The sequence below is a fragment of the Lichenostomus cassidix genome, unplaced genomic scaffold (assembly GCF_008360975.1).
Source record: "Lichenostomus cassidix isolate B80296 unplaced genomic scaffold, HeHo_3.0 HiC_scaffold_36, whole genome shotgun sequence".
NCBI lineage: Eukaryota > Metazoa > Chordata > Aves > Passeriformes > Meliphagidae > Lichenostomus > Lichenostomus cassidix.
In genome coordinates, this window is record NW_028147270.1 from 1,443,615 (window position 1) to 1,467,137 (window position 23,523).

Consider the following 23,523-nt stretch of genomic DNA (forward strand, 5'->3'; position numbering starts at 1 on the left):
AAAAAAATCCCCAAAAAATCCCCCAAAAATCCCATGAAAATCACCCAAAAAATCCCCAAAAATGCCAAAAAAATTACCAAAAAATCCCCCAAAAATCCCTAAAAATCACCAAAAAAATGCCCACAAAATCCTAATAAAATCCCTAAAAATCTCATGAAAATCCCCAAAGTCATGTCAAAATATACCCCAAAAATAACCAAAAATCAGCCCAAAAAATCCCCCCAAAAATCCCAAAAATAATGCCAAAAAATACCCCAAAATCAGCCCAAAAATCCCAAAAATAATCTCAAAAAATCCCCCCAAAAATACCCAAAAATCAGCCCAAAAATCCCAAAAATCAGCCCAAAAATCCCAAAAATAATCCCAAAAAATCCCAAAAATAATGCCAAAAAATCCCCCCAAAAATAAAAAAAAAAATCCCCAAAATTTTTTTAAAAAATCCCCAAAATTTTTAACCCTTTTCTCGCCGTTGCAGAGCTGCCCAGATCGAGCTGCTGCAGCACTTGGTCTCTGTGGCTCACGAGCACAACCTGGGAGTTCCTCTGGAGCTGAAAATCAAATTCAACATCGTGGCTTCACTCTATGATTATAACCCCAATTTGGCTGCTTATATGAAGGTTTGGAAATGGGGGAAAAATGGGGGAAATTGGGAAAAAAATTGGGAAAAAATTGGGGGAAATTTGGGGGAAAAATGGGGAAAATATGGGGAAAAATTGGGCAAAAAATGGGGGAAAATGGGTCAAAAATAGTGAAAAACAAATCAAAAATTGGGCAGAAAATGGGGGAAAATTGGGGAAAAATTAAGTCAAAAATTTGATGAAAAATTGGGTTAAAAACAGGTGAAAGTTGAGTCAAAAATTGAGTTAAAAATTGGATAAAAAATGGAAAAATTGGGTCAAAAATGGGTAAAATTTGAGCAAAAAGTGGGGAAAAAAATTAGTCAAAAATTGAGTTAAAATTGAGTTAAAATGGAGAAAAAATGGAAAAATTGGGTCAAACATGGGTGAAAATTGGTCCAAAAATTGGAAAAAAATTGGGAAATAATGGGGAAAAATTTTTTTTAAATTAGGGAAAATTGGGTTAAAAATGGGTGAAAAATGAGGTGAAAAATGGGGTTAAAATGAGGAAAAATCAAATTCAACATTGTGGCTTCACTCTATGATTATAACCCCAATTTGGCTGCTTATATGAAGGTTTGAAAATGGGGGAAATTGGGAAAAAAATTGGGAAAAAATTGGGGGAAATTTGGGGGAAAATGGGGAAAAGTTGGGAGAAAAATGAGGTTAAAGTGGGGAAAGAAAGGGTTAAAAATGGGAGAAATTTGGGGAAAAAAGGGTTAAAAATGGGTGAAAAATGAGGTTACAATGGGGAAAGAAAGGGTTAAAAATGGGTGAAAAAATGGGTGAAAATTTGGGTTAAAAATTGGTAGAAATTGGGGGAAAATTGGGTGAAAAAATGGGTGAAAATTGGGGAAAAAATGGGTGAAAAATGGGGAAAATTGGGGAAAGAAAGGGTTAAAAATGGGAGAAAATTGGGTGGAAAATTTGGGTTAAAAATTGGTGGAAATTGGGAGAAAATGGGATTTTTAATTGGGAAAAAATTGGGGGAAATTTGGGAGAATTTGAGTGAAAATTGGGGGAAAAATGGGAAAAGATTGGGTAAAGAAAGGGTTAAAAATGGGTGAAAAAATGAGGTTAAAATGGGGAAGAAAGGGTTAAAAATGGGAGAAAATTGGGGGAAAATTGGGGAAAAAATGAGATTTTAAATTGGGGGAAATTTGGGAAAATTTGGGTGAAAATTGGGTGAAAAATGGGGAAAAATTGGGTAAAGAAAGGGTTAAAAATGGGTTAAAAAAAAAATTAGGTTAAAAGGGGAAAGAAAGGGTTAAAAATGGTTGAAAATTGGGTGAAAATTGGGAAAAAATGGTTAAAAAAATGGGAGAAATTGGGTCAAAAATGGAGAAAAATGGGACAAAAATTGGGCCAAAAAATGGGGAAAAATTTGGAAAAAATGGGGAAAAATTGGGCAAAAATTGGGGGAAAATTGAGTTAAAAATTGAGTTAATAATGGAAAAATTGGGTCAAAAATGGGTGAAAATTGGACAAAAATTGGGTTAAAAATTGGATTAAAAATGGAAAAATTGAGTCAAAAATTGGGCAAAAAGTGGGTGAAAAATGGGGAAAGTTGGGACAAAATTGGGCAAAAAATGGGGGAAAATTGGGCAAAAAATGGGTGAAAAAATTGGATAACAAATGGAAAATTTTGGTCAAAAATTGGGAAAAAATTGGATAAAAAAAGGAAAAATTGCGTCAAAAAATGGGTAAAAAATAGGTGAAAAGTTGGGGAAAAAATGGGTAAAAATTAGGCAAAAAAATTGGAAAAAATGGGGAAAAATTGGGCAAAAATTGGTTTAAAAATTGAGTTAAAATTTGAATGAAAATTTGGGTTAAAACTCAGTGATTTTGGGTTTTTTTCCAGCCTGAGCTGTGGCAGAAATGCCTGAGCTGCATCGAGGAATTGCTGGAATTGCTTTTTGCTCATCCGGAGATCTTCGTGGGAGAAAACGTTCTGGAGGAGTCAGAGAACCTCAGCAACCCTGAGCAGGTGGTTTGAAACCCCAAAACGGAAAAAATGGGAAAATGGGAAAAAATGGGGAAAATGGGGAAAAATGCAAAAACTGAAAATCGGAGAAAAGGGATTGAGGAAAAAGTGAATTTTGGGGTTTTGGACCAATTGGTCCAAATTTGGGTTTTCTGTTGGGTGGAGCTGAAAAATCAAAAAAATGGGGAAAAAGTGAGAAAAATGGTAAATAATGCAAAAATTCCCCCAAAAAATCTGAAAAAGCCAAAATTGGAGGGAAAAATGGAAGAAAAAGTGAATTTTGGGGATTTTGGACCCAAATTTGGGGTTTTCTGTTGGTTGTGAAGCTGAAAAATCCCAAAAATGGGGAAAAATGGAAAAAAATGGGAAAAACAGAAAAAAATGGGAAAAAATAGAATGGGGAAAAAATGGGGGAAAATGCAAAAAACCCCCAAAAATGGGAAAAAAGTGAATTTTGGGGATTTTTGTCCCAAATTTGGGTCAAAAATTTGGATTTTAATTGGGTTGTGGAGCTGAAAATCCAAAAATGGGAAAAAAGTGAGGAAAATGGTAATAGTAAAATTCCCCCCAAAAATGTGAAAAAGTAAAAATTGGAGGAAAATGGAAGAAAGAAAGTGAATTTGGGGATTTTTTTTTGGACCCAAATTTGGGTTTTTCTGTTGGTTTGTGAAGCTGAAAAATCCCAAAAGTAAAATGGAAAAAATGGGAAAAACCAGAAAAAAATGGGAAAAAAATGGGGAAAAAATGGGGGAAAATGCAAAAAACCCCCAAAAAATCGGAGAAAAATTTTGGGGATTTTGACGGAGTCAAAAATTTGGATTTTAATTGGGTTGTTGAGCTGAAAAACACCAAATTGGGAAAAAAGGTGAAAAAATGGGGAAAAATGGGGAAAAATGCAAAAAAACCCGGAAAAAATCGGAGAAAAATTGAGGAAAAAAGTGAATTTTTGGTGATTTTTGGACCCAATTTTGGTCCAAAATTTGGGTTTTCTGTTGGGTTGTGGAGCTGAAAAATCAAAAAAATCGGAAAAGTTTTAAAAAATTGGAAAAAACTGAAAAAATGGAAAAAACTTGAAAAAAATAGGAAAAAATGAAAAAAAAACCTGAAAAAATTGGAGAAAAATGGAAGAAAAAAGTGAATTTTGGGGGTTTTTGGCCCAAATTTGGGTTTTCTGTTGGTTTGTGGAGCTGAAAAACCCCAAAATTGGGAAAAAAGGGGAAAAAATGGGGAAAAATGGGGAAAAAAGCAAAAAAAAACCCAAAAAATCGGAGAAAAATTGAGGGAAAAAGTGAATTTTTGGTGATTTTTGGACCCAATTTTGGTCCAAAATTTGGGTTTTCTGTTGGGTTGCGGAGCTAAAAAATCAAAAAAATGGGGAAAATTTTAAAAAATTGGAAAAAACTGAAAAAATGGAAAAAACTTGAAAAAAATAGGAAAAAATGAAAAAAAAACCTGAAAAAATTGGAGAAAAATGGAAGAAAAAAGTGAATTTTGGGGGTTTTTGGCCCAAATTTGGGTTTTCTGTTGGGTTGTGGAGCTGAAAAACCCCAAAATTGGGAAAAAAGGGGAAAAAATGGGGAAAAATGGGGAAAAAAGCAAAAAAAACCCCAAAAAATCAGAGAAAAATTGAGGAAAAAAGTGAATTTTTGGTGATTTTTTAGACCCAAATTTGGTAAAAAATTTGGGTTTTCTGTTGGGTTGTGGAGCTGAAAAATGAAAAAAAAAAGGGAAAAATAAAAAAAAAGTGAAAAAGTGAAAAAATTCCCCAAAAAAATGCAAAAAAAGCCAAAAAAATGGAGGAAAATGGAGGAAAAAAGTGAATTTTGGGGATTTTTCGACCCAATTTTGGTCAAAAATTTGGGTTTTCTGTTGGGTTGTGGAGCTGAAAAATCAAAAAAATGGGGAAAAAGTGAGAAAAATGGTAAATAATGCAAAAATTCCCCCAAAAAAATCTGAAAAAGCCAAAAAATTGGAGAAAAATGGAAGAAAAAAGTGAATTTTGGGGATTTTTTTGGACCCAAATTTGGTGTTTTCTGTTGGTTTGTGAAGCTGAAAAATCCCAAAAATGGGAAAAATGGAAAAAAATGGGAAAAAACAGAAAAAAATGGGAAAAAAATGGGAAAAAAATGGGGAAAAAATGGGGGAAAATGCAAAAAAACCCCAAAAAATCGGAGAAAAAAGTGAATTTTGGGGATTTTTGGCCCAAATTTGGGTCAAAAATTTGGATTTTTAATTGGGTTGTGGAGCTGAAAAATCCCAAAAATGGGAAAAAATGGGGAAAAAAGGGGAAAAATGGGGAAAAAAGCAAAAAACCCAAAAAAATCAGAGAAAAATTGAGGAAAAAAGTGAATTTTTGGTGATTTTTGGACCCAAATTTGGTCAAAAATTTGGGTTTTCTATACGGTTGTTGAGCTGAAAAACACCAAATTGGGAAAAAAGGGGAAAAAATGGGGAAAAATGGGGAAAAATGCAAAAAACCCCGAAAAAATCGGAGAAAAATTGAGGAAAAAAGTGAATTTTTGGTGATTTTTGGACCCAAATTTGGTCAAAAATTTGGGTTTTCTGTTGGGTTGTGGAGCTGAAAAATCCCAAAATTGGGAAAAAAGGGAAAAAATGGGGAAAAATGGGGAAAAAAGCAAAAAAAACCCCAAAAAATCAGAGAAAAATTGAGGAAAAAAGTGAATTTTGGTGATTTTTAGACCCAAATTTGGTCAAAAATTGGGTTTTCTGTTGGGTTGTGGAGCTGAAAAATGAAAAAAAAAAGGGAAAAATAAAAAAAAGTGAAAAAGTGAAAAAATTAAAAAAATGAAAAAAAAGCCAAAAAAATGGAGGAAAATGGAAGAAAAAAAGTGAATTTTGGGGATTTTTGACGCAAATTTGGGTTTTCTGTTGGGTTGTGGAGCTGAAAAACTCAAAATTGGGAAAAAAGGGGAAAAATTGGGGAAAAATTGGGGCAAAAAAACCCAAATATGGAGAAAAATTGAGGAAAAAAGTGAATTTTTGGTGATTTTTTAGACCCAAATTTGGTAAAAAATTTGGGTTTTCTGTTGGGTTGTGGAGCTGAAAAACCCCAAAAATGGGAAAAAGTGAGAAAAATGGTAAATAATGCAAAAATTCCCCCAAAAAATGCGAAAAAAGCCAAAAAAAATGGAGGAAAATGGAGGAAAAAAGTGAATTTTGAGGATTTTTTTGGACCCAAATTTGGGGTTTTCTGTTGGTTTGTGAAGCTGAAAAATCCCAAAAATGGGAAAAATGGAAGAAAATGGGGAAAACCAGGAAAAAATAGGAAAAAAATGGGAAAAAAATGGGGAAAAATTCAAAAAACCCCAAAAAAATCGGAGAAAAAAGTGAATTTTGGGGATTTTTGGCCCAAATTTGGGTTAAAAAGTTTGGATTTTTAATTGGGGTGTGAAGCTGAAAAATCCCAAAAATGGGAAAAATGGAAAAAAATGGGGAAAACCAGGAAAAAATGGGAAAAAAACTGAAAAAAATGGGGAAAAATGCAAAAAAAAACCATAAAAAATGGGAGAAAAAAGTGAATTTTGGGGATTTTTAGACCCAAATTTGGTCAAAAATTGGGTTTTCTGTTGGGTTGTGGAGCTGAAAAATGAAAAAAAAAAGGGAAAAATAAAAAAAAGTGAAAAAGTGAAAAAATTCCCCAAAAAAATGCAAAAAAAGCCAAAAAAATGGAGGAAAATGGAAGAAAAAAAGTGAATTTTGGGGATTTTAGAGGCAAATTTGGGGTTTTTGTGGGGCAGAAAAAGTCATTTTTGGGGCAGAAAAATTCATTTTTGGGGCAGAAAAAGATATTTTTGGGGCCAAAAAAGCCATTTTTGGGTCAGAAAAATCCATTTTTGGGGCAAAAAAAGCTATTTTTGGAACGAAAAATTGATTTTTGGGGCAGAAAAAGACATTTTTGGGGCCAAAAAAGCTATTTTTGGGGGTGAAAAATTCATTTTTGGGGTCAAAAAAGCCATTTTTGGGTCAGAAAAATTCATTTTTAGGTCAGAAAAATTGATTTTTAGGTCAGAAAATGTCATTTTTGGAGATAAAAAAAGTCATTTTTTGGTCAGAAAAGTTTATTTTTCAGTCAGAAAAAGACATTTTTGGGGCCAAAAAGGCATTTTTTGGGGATGAAAAATCGATTTTTGGGGCAAAAAAGCCAATTTGGGTCAGAAAAATCCATTTTTGGGGCCAAAAAAGTCATTTTTGGGTCAGAAAAATTCAGTTTTAGGTCAGAAAATGTCATTTTTAAAGGATAAAAAAGTCATTTTGTGGTCAGAATAAGACATTTTTGGGGCCAAAAAAGTCATTTTTGGGGAAGAAAAAATGACTTTTCAGTCAGAAAAATGCATTTTTGGGTCAGAAAAGTCATTTTTGAGGAAGAAAAATTCAATTTTAGGTCAGAAAAGTCATTTTTGTGTCAGAAAAAGACATTTTTAGGTCATAAAAAGCCATTTTTGGGGTAAAAAAATTCATTTCTGGGTCAGAAAAATCCATTTTTGGGGCCAATAAAGCTATTTTTGGGGATGAAAAATTCATTTTTGGGGCTTAAAAAGCCATTTTTGGGATGAAAAATCGATTTTTGGGGCCAAAAAAGCTGATTTCGGGGTAGGAAAAGTCATTTTTGGGGCCAATAAAGCTATTTTTTGGGGATGAAAAATCGATTTTTGGGGTAAAAAAAGACATTTTTCAGTCAGCAAAAGCCATTTTTGGGGATGAAAACTGCATTTTTGGGGCCAAAAAAGCCATTTTTGGGGATGAAAAATTGATTTTTGGGGCGAAAAAAGCCAATTTGGGTCAGAAAAATACATTTTTGGGGCCGAAAAATACCTTTTTTTGGGGTGAAAAATCCATTTTTGGGGTGAAAAAAGACATTTTTCAGTCAGAAAAAGCCATTTTTGGGGATGAAAAATTGACTTTTGGGGGCCAAAAAAGGTCATTTTTGGGTCAGAAAAATCCATTTTTGGGGTTAAAAAAGCCAATTTGGGTGAGAAAAATTCATTTCTGGGGCTGAAAAATCCATTTTTTGGGGTGAAAAATCGATTTTTGGGGTGAAAAATCGATTTTTGGGGTGAAAAAAGCTGATTTTGGGTCAGAAAATGGTGAAAATGAATATTTTTTGTGTTTTTCAGCCGTTCAGGGTGAGAGGTTGTGTTCTGACCCTGGTGGAGAGGATGGATGAGGAATTCACCAAAATCATGCAGAACACTGATCCGCACTCCCAGGGTGAGGAAAAACCCGAAAATGGGGAAATTCTGGGGAAAAAAATGGGATTTTGGGGGTTTGGAGTGGGAAAAGTGGGAGGAATTGGAAAAAAAATGGGAAAAAATGGGGAAAATTGGAAAAAAAAATGGGGAAAATAGCCGAAAAAATGGGAAAAATAGAGAAAAAAAATCGAAAAAAATGACAAAAGAAATTGCCAAAAAAAGGGAAAAAATAGCAAAAAAAGAGGAAAAAATAGCAAAAAAAAAGGAAAAAGTAGCAAAAAAAAGGAAAAAATAGCAAAAATAATTGAAAAGATTGCCAAGAAAAAGGAAAAAAATTGGAAAAAATGAGGAAAATTGCAAAAAAAAAGGGAAAAGTCGCAAAAAGAAGATGAAAATTGCAGAAAGAAAGGAAAAAACCCCAAAAAAAAGACGAAAATTGAAAAAAAAATGGAAAAAGTTGGAAAAAAAATGATGAAAATTGAAAGAAAATGGAAAAAATTGTCATAAAAAGGGAAAAATAACTAAAAAAATGGCAAAAATAGCCAAAAAATGGGAAGAATTGCAAAAAAGGAAAAAATTTTTAAAAAAAGGAAAAATTGCCCAAAAAATGGAAAAAATAACACAAAAATTGGAAAAAATCGCAAAGAAGAGAAATCACAGAAAAAGAAGAGAAAAATATGAAAAAAAAAAGGAAAAATTTTTTAAAAAATTGAATTTTGGGTGTTCGTGAAGCGTGGAGTGGGAAAAGTGGGAGAAATTGCAAAAAAATGGGGAAAATTGCCCAAAAAAAAAGGAAAAATTCGCAAAAAAATGACTAAAATTACCAAAAAAATGGGAAAAAATCGTCAAAAAAATGGGGAAAATAGCCAAAAAAAAGGGAAATTAAAAAAAAAAAAAAGGCAAAAATTCTCCCAAAAATGGGAAGAATAAAAAAAAAAAATGGGGATTATGGGGGTTTGGGAAGCTTGGAGTGGGAAAAATGCGAAAAAATGGAAAAAATTGCCAAAAAATGGGAAAAATAGCAAAAATAAGTGAAAAAATTGCCAAAAAAATGGAAAAAAATCGCAAAAAAAAAGACGAAAATCGGAAAAAAATTGCCCAAAAAAATGGGAAAAATAGCCAAAAACCAGGAAAAAATAGCCAAAAAAATAAAAAAGGGAAAAATAGTGAAAAAATGGGAAAAATTTTTTTTAAATGGAATTTTGGAGGTTTGTGAAGGATGGAGTGGAAAAAAATGGGGAAAGTCGCTAAAAAAAAGAGAAAAATCAAAAAATGGAAAAAGCAAAAAAAAAAATGGGATTTTGGGGGTTTTGGGAAGCTTGGAGTGGGAAAAATGCAAAAAAAAAGGGAAAAAAAGCCAAAAATTGGGAAAAAATGGCAAAAAAATGGGGAAAATTGCCAAAAAATGGGAAAAATCACCAAAAAAAAGAAAAAAATCGCCAAAAAAAAAGGAAAAAAATAGCAAAAATAATTGAAAAAATGGCAGGAAAATGGAAAAAAATCACAAAAAAATGATGAAAATTGCCCAAAAAAAAAAAAAAGGGAAAAAGTAGCAAAAAAAAAGGACAAAAATTGTGGAAAGAATTGAAAAAATTGCCAAAAACATGGGGAAAATTGCCCAAAAAAATGGGAAAAATTCTCCCAAAAAATGGGAAAAATTTAAAAAAAAAGGGAATTTTGGGGGTTTGGGATGCTTGGAGTGGGAAAATTGGGAAAATCATAAAAAAATGGGGAAAATCACAAAAAAAAAAGGGAAAAATGGGGAAAAAGTGGGAATTTTGGGGGTTTGGGAAGCATGGAGTGGGAAAATGCAAAAAACCACCAGAAAAATCACAAAAAAATGGAAAAAATTGCAAAAAAAGTGGAAAATTTTTTTTTAAATTGGGAAAAATCACCCAAAAAATGGAAAAAATCGTCCAAAAATGGGTAAAATTGCAAGAAAAAGGAGAAAAAATGCCCAAAAAATGCGGAAAATATTAAAAAAAAGGGAATTTTGGGGGTTTGGGAAGCTTGGAGTGGAAAATTTGGGAAAATCGTAAAAAAAATGGGGAAAATTTGAAAAAAAATGGGATAAATGGCAAAAAAAAGGGAATTTGGGGGTAAAAATGGGAATTTTGGGGGTTTGGGAAAAATGGGAGAAATTGCAAAAAAAAAAGAGAAAAATCAGAAAAAAAGTAGAAAAAAACTTTTAAAAAAAGGGAAAAAAATCTTCCAAAAATGGAGCTGGAGCTCACCTGGGTTGGTTTTTTTGGGGTTTGAAGGACTCACCTGGAACTCAGGTGTGCCCAGGTGAGCTCAGGTGAGTCCTTGGAGCACCTGAGGGACTCAGAGCTCTAACTAGGACTCACCTGGAGCTCACCTGGGTGGATTTTAATGAGGTTTTTTTGGGGTTTTATGGACTCACCTGGAACTCAGGTGAGCTCAGGTGAGCTCAGGTGACTCTCAGGTGTGATTTCAGATCACCTGGAGCACCTGAAGGACTCAGATCTCAACCTGGGACACACCTGGAGCTCACCTGGGTGGATTTTAATGTGGTTTTCTGGACTCAGGTGTGCCCAGGTGAGCTCAGGTGTGATTTCAGAATAACTTGAACCCCTGAAGGACTCAAATCTCAAACTAGGACTCACCTGGAGCTCACCCGGGTGGATTTTCATGGGGATTTTTGGGGGTTTTCTGGATTTACCTGTGCCCAGGTGAGCTCCAGGTGACTCTCAGGTGTGATTTCAGATCACCTGGAGCACCTGAAGGACTCAGATCTCAACCTGGGACTCACCTGGGTGGCTTTTCATGGGGATTTTTTGGGTTTTATGTGGTTTGAAGGCCTCACCTGTAACTCAGGTGTGCCCAGGTGAGCTCAGGTGAGCTCCAGGTGACTCTCAGGTGTGTTTTTCAGAATAAATTGAACACCTGAAGGACTCAAATCTCAACTTGGGACTCACCTGGGTGGATTTCAATGGGGATTTTGGGCCTCACCTGTAACTCAGGTGAGCTCCAGGTGAGCTCAGGTGTGATTTCAGAATAAGTTGAACACCTGAAGGACTCAGATCTCTACCTGGGACTCACCTGGGTGGATTTTAATGTGGTTTTCTGGACTCAGGTGTGCCCAGGTGAGCTCAGGTGAACTCAGGTGAGTCCTTAGATCACCTGAAGGACTCAGATCTCTAACTAGGACTCACCTGGGTGGATTTTAATGAGGTTTTTTTGGGTTTTATGGACTCACCTGGAACTCAGGTGTGCCCAGGTGAGCTCACCTGTTCTCCCAGGTGACTCTCAGGTGTGATTTCAGAGTACGTGGAGCACCTGAAGGACGAGGGCCGGGTGTGCCGCATCATCGCGCGGCTGCAGCGTTACCTGCAGGGCAAGGGCAGCCCCGAGGAGCTCTGCAGGGTGTACCTGCGCAGGGTGCTGCACACCTACTATAAATTCGACTACGGAGCCGCCCGGAAAAAGGGCGGGGCTGGACAGGTGAGTCAGTGATTGATTGATTGACAGGTGAGTGACTGACAGGTGAGGGATTGACAGGTGAGTGGTGATTGACAGGTGAGAATGGACAGGTGAGTGATGGACAGGTGAGTGTTGATTGACAGGTGATTGACAGGTGAGGATGGACAGGTGAGCAATGATAGGTAAGTGATGATGGACAGGTGAGTGATTGACAGGTAAGGGATGATTGACAGGTGAGGGATTGACAGGTGAGGGTGGACAGGTGAGTGATTGACAGGTGAGACAGGTGAGGATGATTGACAGGTGAGGGATGAGAGGTGAGTGATGATGGACAGGTGAGGACAGACAGGTGAGTGAGTGACAGGTGAGTGATGATGGACAGGTGAGTGATGATGGACAGGTGAGTGATGATGGACAGGTGATGATTGATAGGTGAGTGATGATGGACAGGTGAGAATGGACAGGTGAGTGATTGACAGGTGAGTGTTGATTGACAGGTGAGTGATGGACAGGTGAGAGTGCTGCACACCTATTATAAATTCGACTATGGAGCCGCCCGGAAAAAGGGCGGGGCTGGACAGGTGAGTCAGTGATTGATGGATTGACAGGTGAGTGATGGACAGGTGAGTGATGATTGACAGGTGAGTCATTGACAGGTGAGTGATGATTGACAGGTGAGTGACTGACAGGTGAGAGTGCTGCACACCTACTATAAATTCGACTATGGAGCTGCCTGGAAAAAGGGCGGGGCTGGACAGGTGAGTGGGGATTGATTGATTGACAGGTGAGAATGGACAGGTGAGTGATGGACAGGTGAGGGGTGATTGACATGTGAGACAGGTGAGGATGGACAGGTGAGCAATGATAGGTGAGTGATGATGGACAGGTGAGTGATTGACAGGTAAGGGATGATTGACAGGTGAGGGATTGACAGGTGAGGATGGACAGGTGAGGGATTGACAGGTGAGACAGGTGAGAATGATTGACAGGTGAGGGATGAGAGGTGGGTGATGATGGACAGGTGAGGACAGACAGGTGAGTGATTGACAGGTGAGGATAGACAGGTGAGTGATGGAGAGGTGAGTGATGATTGACAGGTGAGTGACAGGTGGGGATGGACAGGTGAATGATGACTGACAAGTGAGAATGGACAGGTGAGTGATGATTCACAGGTGAGGATGGACAGGTGAGGATGGACAGGTGAGTGATGATTGACAGGTGAGTGATGATTGACAGGTGAGTGACTGACAGGTGAGAGTCCTGCACACCTATTATAAATTCGACTACGGAGCCGCCAGGAAAAAGGGCGGGGCTGGACAGGTGAGTGGGGATTGATTGATTGATTGACAGGTGAGGGATTGACAGGTGAGAGGTGATTGACATGTGATGATGATTGACAGGTGATGATGATTGACAGGTGAAGGAGGGTGAGGCTCAGGTTGATGATTGACAGGTGGATGATTGACAGGTGATGGTGATTGACAGGTGAAGGAAGGTGAAGCTCAGGTGAAGAAGGAATGATTGACAGGTGAAGGAAGGCGAGGCTCAGGTGAATGATTGACAGGTGTTTGATTGACAGGTGACTGATTGACAGGTCAAGGAAGGCGAGGCTCAGGTGAATGAATGACAGGTGATTGACAGGTGACTGACAGGTGACTGGTTGATTGACAGGTGAAGGAAGGTGAGGCTCAGGTGAAGAAGGGATGATTGACAGGTGATTGACAGGTGATGATTGACAGGTGAACAATGACAGGTGACTGACAGGTGACTGGTTGATTGACAGGTGAAGGAAGGTGAGGCTCAGGTGAAGAAGGAGGACGAGGAGGAGGAGAAGAAGGAAGAGGAAAAGGAGAAGAAAGAGGAAGATGAGGAGGAAGAGGAAGATTCTGAGGCCTTGATGGAGAGACTGTGCAGGTGAGACTCACCTGGGGACACCTGGATACACCTGGGGACAGCTGGGATACACCTGGGGACACCTGGGACAGGTTAGACACGCCTGGGGACACCTGAGATACACCTGGGGACAGCTTGGGACACCTGAGATACACCTGAGATACACCTGGGGACAGCTGGGGACACCTGGGCATATCTGGGATACACCTGGGGACACTTGGGGACGCCTGAGATACATCTGGGGACACCTGGATACATCTGGGGACGCCTGGGGACAGCTGAGGGACAGCTGGGATACACCTGAGATACACCTGGAGATACCGGGGGACACCTGGGATACACCTGGGGACATCTGGATACATCTGGGGATGCCTGGGGACAGCTGAGGGACAGCTGGGATACACCTGGGGACATCTGAGACTCACCTGGGGACATCTGGATACACCTGGGACACACCTGGGGACAGCTGAGGGACACCTGGGGACACCTGAAATATACCTGGGGACACCTGGATACACCTGGGACACACCTGGGGACACCTGAGACTTACCTGGGGATACCTGGGGACACCTGGGGACACCTGGGGACACCTGAGACACACCTGGGATACACCTGGGGACATCTGAGATACACCTGGATGAGGAAAATTTTTGGTCTCTCACCTGCCCAGGTGTTATATTTACCTGCCCAGGTGTGTCTCACCTATCCCAGAAAGCCTCACCTGTTTTAGGATCTCACCTGGTGACGAAATCGAGAGTTTTTTATCCTCTTTTTTACGGTTTTTGGCCATTTTTAAAGCTTTTTTTGGGGGGATTTTTTTGGGATATTTTTCGGGATTTTTTCCTCACCTGCCCAGGTATGTCTCACCTGTCCTCACCTGCCCCAGGTGTTTCCTGTGTCCTACAGGTGTCTCACCTGATTTTAAGGCTCCAAAATCAGAACATTTTTAGGGGTTTTTTTGCCTTTTTTGAGGTTTTTTTGCCTTTTTTTGTGTTTTTTTTCGGGATTTTTTCGGCAATTTTTGGGGATTTTTTGGGGGATTTTTTTTTTAATTTTTTCGGGATTTTTTCTCGCCTACTCAGGTGTGTCTCACCTGTCCCAGGTGAGACTACAGGTGTCTCACCTGGTTTTAAGGCTCCAAAATCAGAATTTTTTAGGTTTTTTCACCTTTTTTTGAGGTTTTTTTGTGTTCTTTTTCTGTTTTTTTCGGGATTTTTTGTGGGTTTTTTTGTGGGATTTTTTTTGGGATTTTTTCTCACCTGCCCAGGTGTGTCTCACCTGTCCTCACCTGTCCCAGGTGTTTCCTGAGTCCTACAGGTGTCTCACCTGGTTTTAAGGCTCCAAAATCAGAAATTTTTAGGTTTTTTTGTGGTTTTTTTGCATTCTTTTGCCATTTTTTTGGGGATTTTTTTGGGGGATTTTTCCTCCCCTGCCCAGGTGTGTCCCACCTGCCCTCACCTGTCCCCACCTGCGCAGGTTCGTGTACGCCAAGGACCGCACGGACCGGATCCGCACCTGCGCCATCCTGTGCCACATCTACCACCACGCCCTGCACAGCCGCTGGTACCGCGCGCGGGACCTGATGCTGATGAGCCACCTGCAGGACAACATCCAGCACGCCGACCCACCTGTGCAGGTGAGTGAGAGACACCTGAGAGATCAGAGATACACCTGCAGGACAACATCCAGCACGCCGACCCACCTGTGCAGGTGAGTGTGACACACCTGAGGGGTCAGAGATACACCTGAGAGATCAGAGATACACCTGCAGGACAACATCCAGCACGCCGACCCACCTGTGCAGGTGAGCGAGAGACACCTGGGCAGGTGTGTGACACACCTGAGAGATCATAGATACACCTGAGAGTGTAAATAACACACCTGAGAGGTCACAGATACACCTGCAGGACAACATCCAGCACGCCGACCCACCTGTGCAGGCGAGTGACACACCTGAGGGGTCAGAGATACACCTGAGAGTGTAAATAACACACCTGAGAGATCATAGACACACCTGCAGGACAACATCCAGCACGCCGACCCACCTGTGCAGGTGAGTGTGAGATACCTGGGCAGGTAAATAACTCACCTGAGAGGTCATAGATACACCTGCAGGACAATATACAGCACACTGACCCACCTGTGCAGGTGAGCCTGACACACCTGGGCAGGTAAATCACACCTGGACAGGTGTGAGATACACCTGGCAGGTCATAGATACACCTGGGCAGGTCAGTCAGATACACCTGGGCAGGGAAATCACACCTGGAAGTCTAATTAACTCACCTGGGCAGGTAAATGGGGGGATGGGAAGGTGAGGATCTGAGGTCACACCTGGACAGGTAAGTCCATCTCACCTGGGCACACCTGAGCTCCTCCATATGGATTCTCCAACCCCACAAGGGATTTCCATGACTTTTCATTCATTTCTAGAAGTTTCCTCAGAGGTTCCTCAGATGTTCCTCACCCCATAACTCCCCCAGTTCTCATTCCCAGAAGGTTCTTTCAGGTTCTATGGATTCTCCAGTCCCATGGGTATCTCCAACCCCATAGATGAGTCTCTAGACCTTTTCTTTGATCATCTCCAGAAGGTTCCTCAGATGTTCCTCACCCCACAACTCCCCAAATTCTCATTTCTAGAAGGTTCTTTCAGCTCCTATGGATTCTCCAACCCCATGAGTATCTCCAAGCCCATTCACAACTCTCTAGATCTTCTCCTTTACCATTTCCAGAACGTTCCTCAGAGGTTCCTCACCCCGTAACTCCCTCAATTCTCACTTCTAGAAGGTTCTTTCAGGTTCTATGGATTCTCCAACCCCATAATTCTTTCCTAGGCCTATAAATAAGTCTCTAGATGTTTTCTCTCCTGGGTTCCAGAAGGTTCCTCAGATGTTCCTCACCCCATAACTCCCTCAATTCTCATTTCTAGAAGGTTCTTCCAGGTTTTTTGGATTCTCCAACCCCATAAGTATGTCCAACCCCATAGATTACTTTCTAGACCTTTTCTTTGATCATCTCCAGAAGGTTCCTCAGAGGTTCCTCACCCCACAACTCCCCCAATTTTCATTTCCAGAAGGTTCTTTCAGCTCCTATGGATTCTCCAACCCCATAGATGAGTCTCTAGATCTTCTCCATCACCATTTCCAGAAGGTTCCTCAGATGTCCCTCACCCCACAACTCCCTCAATTCCCACCTCCAGAACTTCCTTTCTTCTCCAACATCTCCAACCCTCCATTCTCCTCTCCACCCCCCCGCAGATCCTCTACAACCGCACCATGGTCCAGCTGGGCATCTGCGCCTTCCGCCAAGGCCTCATCAAGGACGCCCACAACGCCCTGCTGGACATCCAGTCCTCCGGCCGCGCCAAGGAGCTGCTGGGCCAAGGTCTCCTCCTGCGCAGCCTGCAGGAGCGCAACGCCGAGCAGGAGAAGGTGGAGAAGCGGCGGCAGGTCCCGTTCCACATGCACGTCAACCTGGAGCTGCTGGAGTGCGTCTACCTGGTGGCGGCCATGCTGCTGGAGATCCCCTACATGGCGGCCCACGAGTTCGACGCGCGGCGCCGGATGATCAGCAAGCAGTTCCACCACCAGCTGCGCGTCGGCGAGAGGCAGCCGCTGCTGGGTGAGGAGATCTGGAGAGTTTTGGGGTTTTTTGGCCCAAAATTTTGGGGGTTCTGGACCTGAAGTTTGGGGATTTGAGGTCAAAAGTTGGGTTTTGAGGTCCATAATTGCCTCAGACAGGTCTTGGTTTGGTGATTTTATCTCTTAAAATGGAGGTTTTGGATCTCCTTGAGGTTCTTCAACCCAAAATTTGGTTCTTTACATAAAAATGGAGAGTTTCGACCCAAAATTTGGGGATTTAAGGTCAAAATTTGGGTTTTGAGGTCCATAATTATCTCGGGTGGGAGTTGGTTGGATCTTTCTCGGTGTTGAAACGGAGGTTCTAGATCTTCTTGAGGTTCTTCAGGTCATGGTTGGTGGTTTTGACCCAAAATTTTGGGGATTTTGGGTCAGAAGTTGAAGATTTGAGGTGAAAAATTAAATCCTGAGGTCCATAATTATGTCAGAGAGGTCCTGGTTTGGTTTTTCTAGGTCTTAAAATGGAGGTTTTGGATCTCCTTGAGGTTCTTCAGACCAAAATTTGGTTCTTGTCAAAAAAATCGAGGGTTTTGACCCAAAGTTTGAAGATTTTGGGTCAAAATTTGGGTCCTGAGGTCCATAATTACCTTAAACAGGTCTTGGTTTGGTGATTTTATCTCTAATTTTTGGGGTTTTGGATCTCCTTGAGGTTCTTCAGGTCATGGTTGGTGGTTTTGACCCAAAATTTTGGGTGTCAAGGGTTGAAAATTGGGGGATTTTGGACCCAAAATTTGGGGTTTGAGGTCCATAATTACCTCAGGTGGGACTTGGTTGGATCTTTTCAGGTCTGAAAATGGAGGTTTTGGATCTCCTTGAGGTTCTTCAGATCAAAATTTGGTTCTTCTGGTCAAAATTGGGGGTTTTGGACTGAAATTTTGGGGATTTGAGGTCAAAAATTTGGTCTTGAGGTCCATAATTACCTCAAAAAAGTCTTAGTTTGGTGATTTTATTTCTTAAAATGGAGATTTTGGATCTCCTTGAGGTTCTTCAGACCAAAATTTGGTTCTTCACATAAAAATCGAGGATTTGGATCCAAAATTTGGGCATTTTGGGTCAAAAATTGGGGTTTGAGGTCCATAATTGCCTCAGACAGGTCTTGGTTTGGTGATTTTATCTCTAATTTTGGAGGTTTTTGGATCTCCTTGAGGTTCCTCAGGTGGTTTTTCCATGGTTTTGACCCAAAATCGAGGATTTTGACCCAAAATTTGGGGATTTTGGACCCAAAATTTGGGTTTTGAGGTCCATAATTACCTCAGGCAGGACTTGGTTTGGTGATTTTATCTCTTAAAATGGAGATTTTGGGTCTCTTTGAAGTTCTTCAACCCCAAATTTCTTTATTTTTTCCCAAAATTCTGCATTTTTCTCCCAAAATTTCCAGGTCCTCCCAAGTCCATCTTGGACCTCATAGTGACACCATTTCCACCCTCAAAAATTGTGGTTTTTCCCCAAAAAAATCATATTTTAATCATAAAAAAATCCAATTTTTTTCCTAAAAAAATGGTGTTTTTAAAAAAAAAAAATCCAGTTTTTTTTCCCAAAATCTCCATTTTTCACCCCAAAATTTTCAGGTCCCCCTGAATCTATCTTTGACCACACGGTGGCGCCATTTCCACCCCAAAAATGGACATTTTTCTCATGAAAAATCCCTAAAAAATCGTTAAAAAATCGTTAAAAAATAATAAAAAAAATCCTAAAAATTCCAAATTTTTTGCCCAAAATCTCCATTTTTCATCCCAAAATTTCGTCACCTTTCCCAGCTCTCACTTGTCCCACTGTTTCCACCCCAAAAATCGACATTTCTTCATAAAAAATCCCCAAAAAAATCGTAAAAAATCTGACAAAAATCATAAGAAATCCTAAAAAAATAATAAAAAATATTTTAAAAAATCCTAAAAATTCCAAATTTTTTTCCCAAAATTCTGGTTTTTTCCCCCAAATTTCCAGGTCCCCCAGAATCCATCCCTGACCACAGGGTGGCGCCATTTCCACCCCAAAAATGGACATTTCTTCATAAAAAACACCCAAAAAAATGATTAAAAAATCGTAAAAAATTCGTAAAAAAATCCAAAAAAATCGTAAAAATTCCAAATTTTTTTCCCAAAATCCCAATTCTTCCCCCCAAAATCCCAGGTCCCCCCAAATCGATGAGAGAGCACGTGGTGGCACCATTTCCACCCCAAAAATCCACATTTCCTTGTAAAAAACCCCCAAAAAATCGTAAAAAAATTCATAAAAAATAAAAAAAAAATCGTAAAAATTCCAAATTTTTTTCCCAAAATCCCAATTTTTCCCCCCAAATTTCCAGGTACCCCAGAATCCATGAGGGAACACGTGGTGGCACCATTTCCACCTCAAAAATCGACATTTCCTTGTAAAAAACCCCCAAAAAATCGTAAAAAAATTCATAAAAAATCCAAAAAAAATCGTAAAAATTCCAAATTTTTTTCCCAAAATTCTGTTTTTTCTCCCCAAATTTCCAGGTCCCCCCGAATCGATGAGAGAGCACGTGGTGGCACCATTTCCACCTCAAAAGTCCACATTTCCTTGTAAAAAACCCCCAAAAAATCGTTAAAAAATTCATTAAAAATCCCAAAAAAATCGTAAAAATTCCAAATTTTTTTCCCAAAATCACCATTTTTCCCCCCAATTTTTAGGACCCCCCGAATCCATGAGAAAGCACGTGGTGGCAGCCTCCAAGGCCATGAAAACAGGAGTTTTTCCCTAAAAAATCCAACTTTTCTCCATGAAAAATCATATTTTCCCCCCAAAAAATCTAATTTTATCCCCCAAAAAATTCGGGATTTTTCCCAAAATCTTAATTTTTTGGCCCAAATTTCCTCACTTAGTCCAGGTTTTGTCGATTCCATCTTTGACCACACGGTGGCGCCATTTCCTTGCAAAAAATCCCTAAAAAATTCGTTAAAAAATCGTAAAAAAATCATTAAAAATCCAAAAAAAATCGTAAAAATTCCAAATTTTTTTCCCAAAATCCCAATTTTTCCCCCCAATTTTTAGGACCCCCCGAATCCATGAGGGAGCACGTGGTGGCAGCCTCCAAGGCGATGAAGACGGGCGACTGGCGGCGCTGCCATCGCTTCGTGGTGAACGAGAAGATGAACGGCAAGGTGTGGGATTTGTTCCCCGAGGCCGACCAGGTGCGAGCCATGCTCGTCAGGTGAGCCCAAAATTTGGGGAATTTGGGGAAATTTGGGGGATTTTGGGGGTTTGGGGTGAAAATTCGGTGAAAATCTGGTGAAAATTGGGCGAAAAATGGCTGAAAAATGAGATAAAAACGAAGCTTTTTGGAGGTTTTTTGGAGATTTTTTAAGATGTTTTTATGAGGTTTTTATGGGATTTTAAAGGGTTTTTAGGAGGTTTTTTGGAGTTGTTTTAGAAAATTTTAGGAGGTTTTGATGAGGTTTTATGGGATTTTAAAGGGTTTTTAGGAGATTTTATGGAGTTTTTTTAGAAAATTTTAGGTGATTTTTATGAGATTTTTCTGAGATTTTTAGGGGATTTTTAGGAGATTTTTTAGGGGATTTTTAGGAGATTTTTTAGGGGATTTTTCTGAGATTTTTTAGGGGATTTTTAGGAGATTTTGTGGGATTTTTGTGGGTTTTTTTTATTTTTTTGTGGGATTTTTATAATTCTTTTGAGATTGTTAAGGGATTTTTAGGGCATTTTTTGGGATTTTTATGGTGTTGGTTGTGGGACAGGTGAGTCTCACCTGGGACAGGGGGGAGAGGTAAAAAATTTGGGGAAAATTGGGCAAAAATTGGGTTAAAATTGTGTGAAATTTGGTTGGAAACAGGGTGAAAAATGAGTGAAAAAATGAGATTTTTAAGGGATTTTAATGATAATTTAATGGGATTTTTTGGAGATTTTTATGAGGTTTTTATGGGTTTTTTTTAATTATTATTTTGGGATTTTTGAGCTGCTTTGGGGGAGGTGAGTCAGGTGGTCACAAGGAAAAAATTTGGGGAATTCTGGGAATTTTGGGAAAATTTGGGGATTTGGGTAAAAATTCGATGAAAATGGGGTGGAAAAGGGATTTAAAATGGGTGAATATTGGGTGAAAATTCGTAAAAATTGGGTGAAAATTGGTAAAAATTGGGTGAAAAATGAATTAAAAATGGCTAAAAATGGGTGGAAATTGGGTGAAAATAGTGGAAAAATTGGGTGGAAATTGAGTGAAAAATGGGTGAAAATCGGGGGGAAATGGGCAAAAAAGGGATTAAAATTGGGAGAATATTGGGCAAAAATCGTGTGAAATTTGGGCAAAATTTGGGTGAAAATTGGGTGAAAAATGAATGAAAAAGAGATTAAAAATGACTAAAAATGGGTGAAAATTTGCTGAAAATTGGGTGGAAAATGGTGAAAATTTGGGTGAAAAATGGATGAAAAATGGTGAAAATTGAGTGAAAATTGGGCAAAAATTGGGTGAAAAATGGTGAAAATTGGGTAAAAAATGGTAAAAATTGGGCAAAAATTGGGTGGAAATTGGGTAAAAATTGGGCAAAATTGGGTAGAAAATAGTGGAAAAATTGGGTGAAAATTGAGTGAAAAATGGGGGAAAATTGGGTGAAAATTGGGCAAGAAAGGGATGAAAAATGGCTAAAAATTGGGTGAAAATTGGGCGAAAATTTGGTGAAAAATGGATGAAAATTGGGCAAAATTTGGGCAAAAATTGGGTGAAAATTGGGTGAAAAATGAATTAAAATTGAGTGAAAATTCGGGTGGAAATTGGGTGAAAATAGTGGAAAAATTGGGTGGAAATTGAGTGAAAAATGGGTGAAAATAGGGGGGAAAATGGGCAAAAAAGGGATTAAAATTGGGAGAATATTGGGCAAAAATTGGGTGAAAATTGGGCGAAAATTGAGTGAAAATTGGGTGAAATTTGGGCAAAATTTGGGTGAAAATTGGGTGAAAAATGAATGAAAAAGAGATTAAAAATGACTAAAAATGGGTGAAAATTTGCTGAAAATTGGGTGGAAAATGGTGAAAATTTGGGTGGAAAATGGATGAAAAATGGTGAAAATTGAGTGAAAATTGAGTGAAAATTGGGCAAAAATTGGGTGAAAAATGGTGAAAATTGGGTAAAAAATGGTAAAAATTGGGCAAAAATTGGGTGGAAATTGAGTGAAAATTGGGCAAAATTGGGTAGAAAATAGTGGAAAAATTGGGTGAAAATTGAGTGAAAAATGGGGGAAAATTGGGTGAAAATTGGGCAAGAAAGGGATGAAAAATGGGTGAAAATTGGGCGAAAATTGGACGAAAATTTGGTGAAAAATGGATGAAAATTGGGCGAAATTTGGGCAAAAATTGGACAAAAATTACGTGAAAAATGAATTAAAATTGAGTGAAAATTGGGTGGAAAAAGGATTAAAATGAGGTAAAAATGAGATTTTAATTGGATTTTATTTGGATTTTTGAGGGAATTTTGGGCTTTTTTGAAGGAATTTGATGGAATTTTGGGGTAAAATGAGAATTTTGGGTCTTTTTCAATGGAATTTTGGGGGTTTTGGGGTAAAAAATGAGAATTTTGGTTCTTTTTGAATGGAATTTTGGGGTAAAAAAATGCGAATTTTGGGTCTTTTTCAATGGAATTTTAGGGATTTTGGGTAATTTTGGGGTAAAAAATGTGAATTTTGTGTATTTTTCAGTGGAATTTTGGGGATTTTCAGTAATTTTGGGGTAAAAACCCCAAATTTTGGATTTTTTTGAATGGAATTTTCGTTGATTTTGGGGTAAAAAATGCGAATTTTAGGTCTTCTTAAATGGAATTTTGGGGATTTTGGGTAATTTTGGGGTAAAAAATGAGAATTTTGGGTCTTTTTCAATGGAATTTTGGGGTAAAAAATGTGAATTTTGGGTCTTTTTGAATGGAATTTTGGGGTAAAAAATGCACATTTTGGGTCTTTTTCAATGGAATTTTGGGGGTTTTTGGTAATTTTGGGGTAAAAACTGTGAATTTTGGGTCTTTTTGAATGGAATTTTAGGGATTTTTGGTAATTTTGGGGTGAAAAGTGAATTTTGGGGTAAAAAACGTGAATTTCGGGGTTTTTTTTCAGGAAAATCCAGGAGGAATCGCTCAGGACTTATTTATTCACCTACAGCAGTGTTTATGATTCCATCAGGTGAGGATTTTGGGGTGAAAAACCTGAAATTTGGGACTCAGAAATTTATTATTCCGACGGGAAAAAAAAATTTCTAATTTTGGGGGAAAAAATCGCAAATTTTGAGGTGAAAAATAGAGAATTTTGAGGTGAAAAATCACTGATTTTGGGCTAAAAAAATTGGTGTTTTGAGGGGAAAAAAGATAAAAAATGGTGAATTTTGAGGGAAAAAAGTGAATTTTGAACTCAAAAACTTAGAATTTTGAGGCAAAAATAGGTTAAAAAACTGAATTTTGAGGAAAAAATTGTTGATTTGGTGCTAAAAAAATCTTGAATTTTGAGGGGAAAAGAGGAAAAATAGTGAATTTTGAGGTAAAAAATCGGTAGTTTTGAGGTAATTTGGAAGTTAAAAAGTCATGAATTTTGGGGAAAAATCTGAAATTTAGAGGCAAAAAAAAGATGAAAAATGGGGAATTTGGAGGTGAAAAAATTGGTGATTTTGGAGGAAAAATAATGGATTTTGGAGTAAAAAAATGGGGAATTTTGAGTCAAAAATCGACAAGAAAAGGTGAATTTTGAGGTTGAAAATCTCTATTTTCGATTGATTTTGAACTTTAAAAA

General features: G+C 38.6%; 2 protein-coding genes and 2 long non-coding RNA genes across 4 annotated transcripts in view; 3 read left to right on the forward strand and 1 right to left on the reverse strand.

The window, feature by feature from the left end:
• LOC146423803 (eukaryotic translation initiation factor 3 subunit C-like) overlaps positions 1-23,069 on the forward strand; it is a 56,699-nt gene extending 33,630 nt beyond the window's left edge. The window contains exons 13-19 of the mRNA XM_085044542.1: positions 7,737-7,830; positions 11,098-11,276; positions 13,039-13,169; positions 14,625-14,784; positions 16,406-16,769; positions 19,802-19,961; positions 22,858-23,069. Coding sequence (XP_084900668.1) covers positions 7,737-7,830; positions 11,098-11,276; positions 13,039-13,169; positions 14,625-14,784; positions 16,406-16,769; positions 19,802-19,961; positions 22,858-22,927 — 1,158 coding nt within the window. The 3' untranslated portion in view covers positions 22,928-23,069. The remainder of the gene's footprint in view (positions 1-7,736; positions 7,831-11,097; positions 11,277-13,038; positions 13,170-14,624; positions 14,785-16,405; positions 16,770-19,801; positions 19,962-22,857) is intronic.
• LOC146423804 (uncharacterized) lies at positions 9,991-11,075 on the forward strand. The gene is made up of 3 exons (XR_014847319.1): positions 9,991-10,380; positions 10,516-10,795; positions 10,909-11,075. It is a non-coding gene; the product is annotated as an uncharacterized LOC146423804 (long non-coding RNA).
• LOC146423805 (uncharacterized) lies at positions 11,401-12,156 on the forward strand. Its single transcript, XR_014847330.1, has 4 exons — positions 11,401-11,423; positions 11,471-11,836; positions 11,897-11,915; positions 12,074-12,156. It is a non-coding gene; the product is annotated as an uncharacterized LOC146423805 (long non-coding RNA).
• A 247-nt stretch (positions 23,070-23,316) lies between the features above and the next one.
• The window catches only part of LOC146423806 (hydroxyproline dehydrogenase-like), a 6,317-nt gene continuing 6,110 nt past the window's right edge, over positions 23,317-23,523 (reverse strand). Inside the window, exon 9 of the mRNA XM_085044449.1 lies at positions 23,317-23,337. Within this exon, the coding sequence (XP_084900575.1) occupies positions 23,317-23,337 (21 nt within the window). The remainder of the gene's footprint in view (positions 23,338-23,523) is intronic.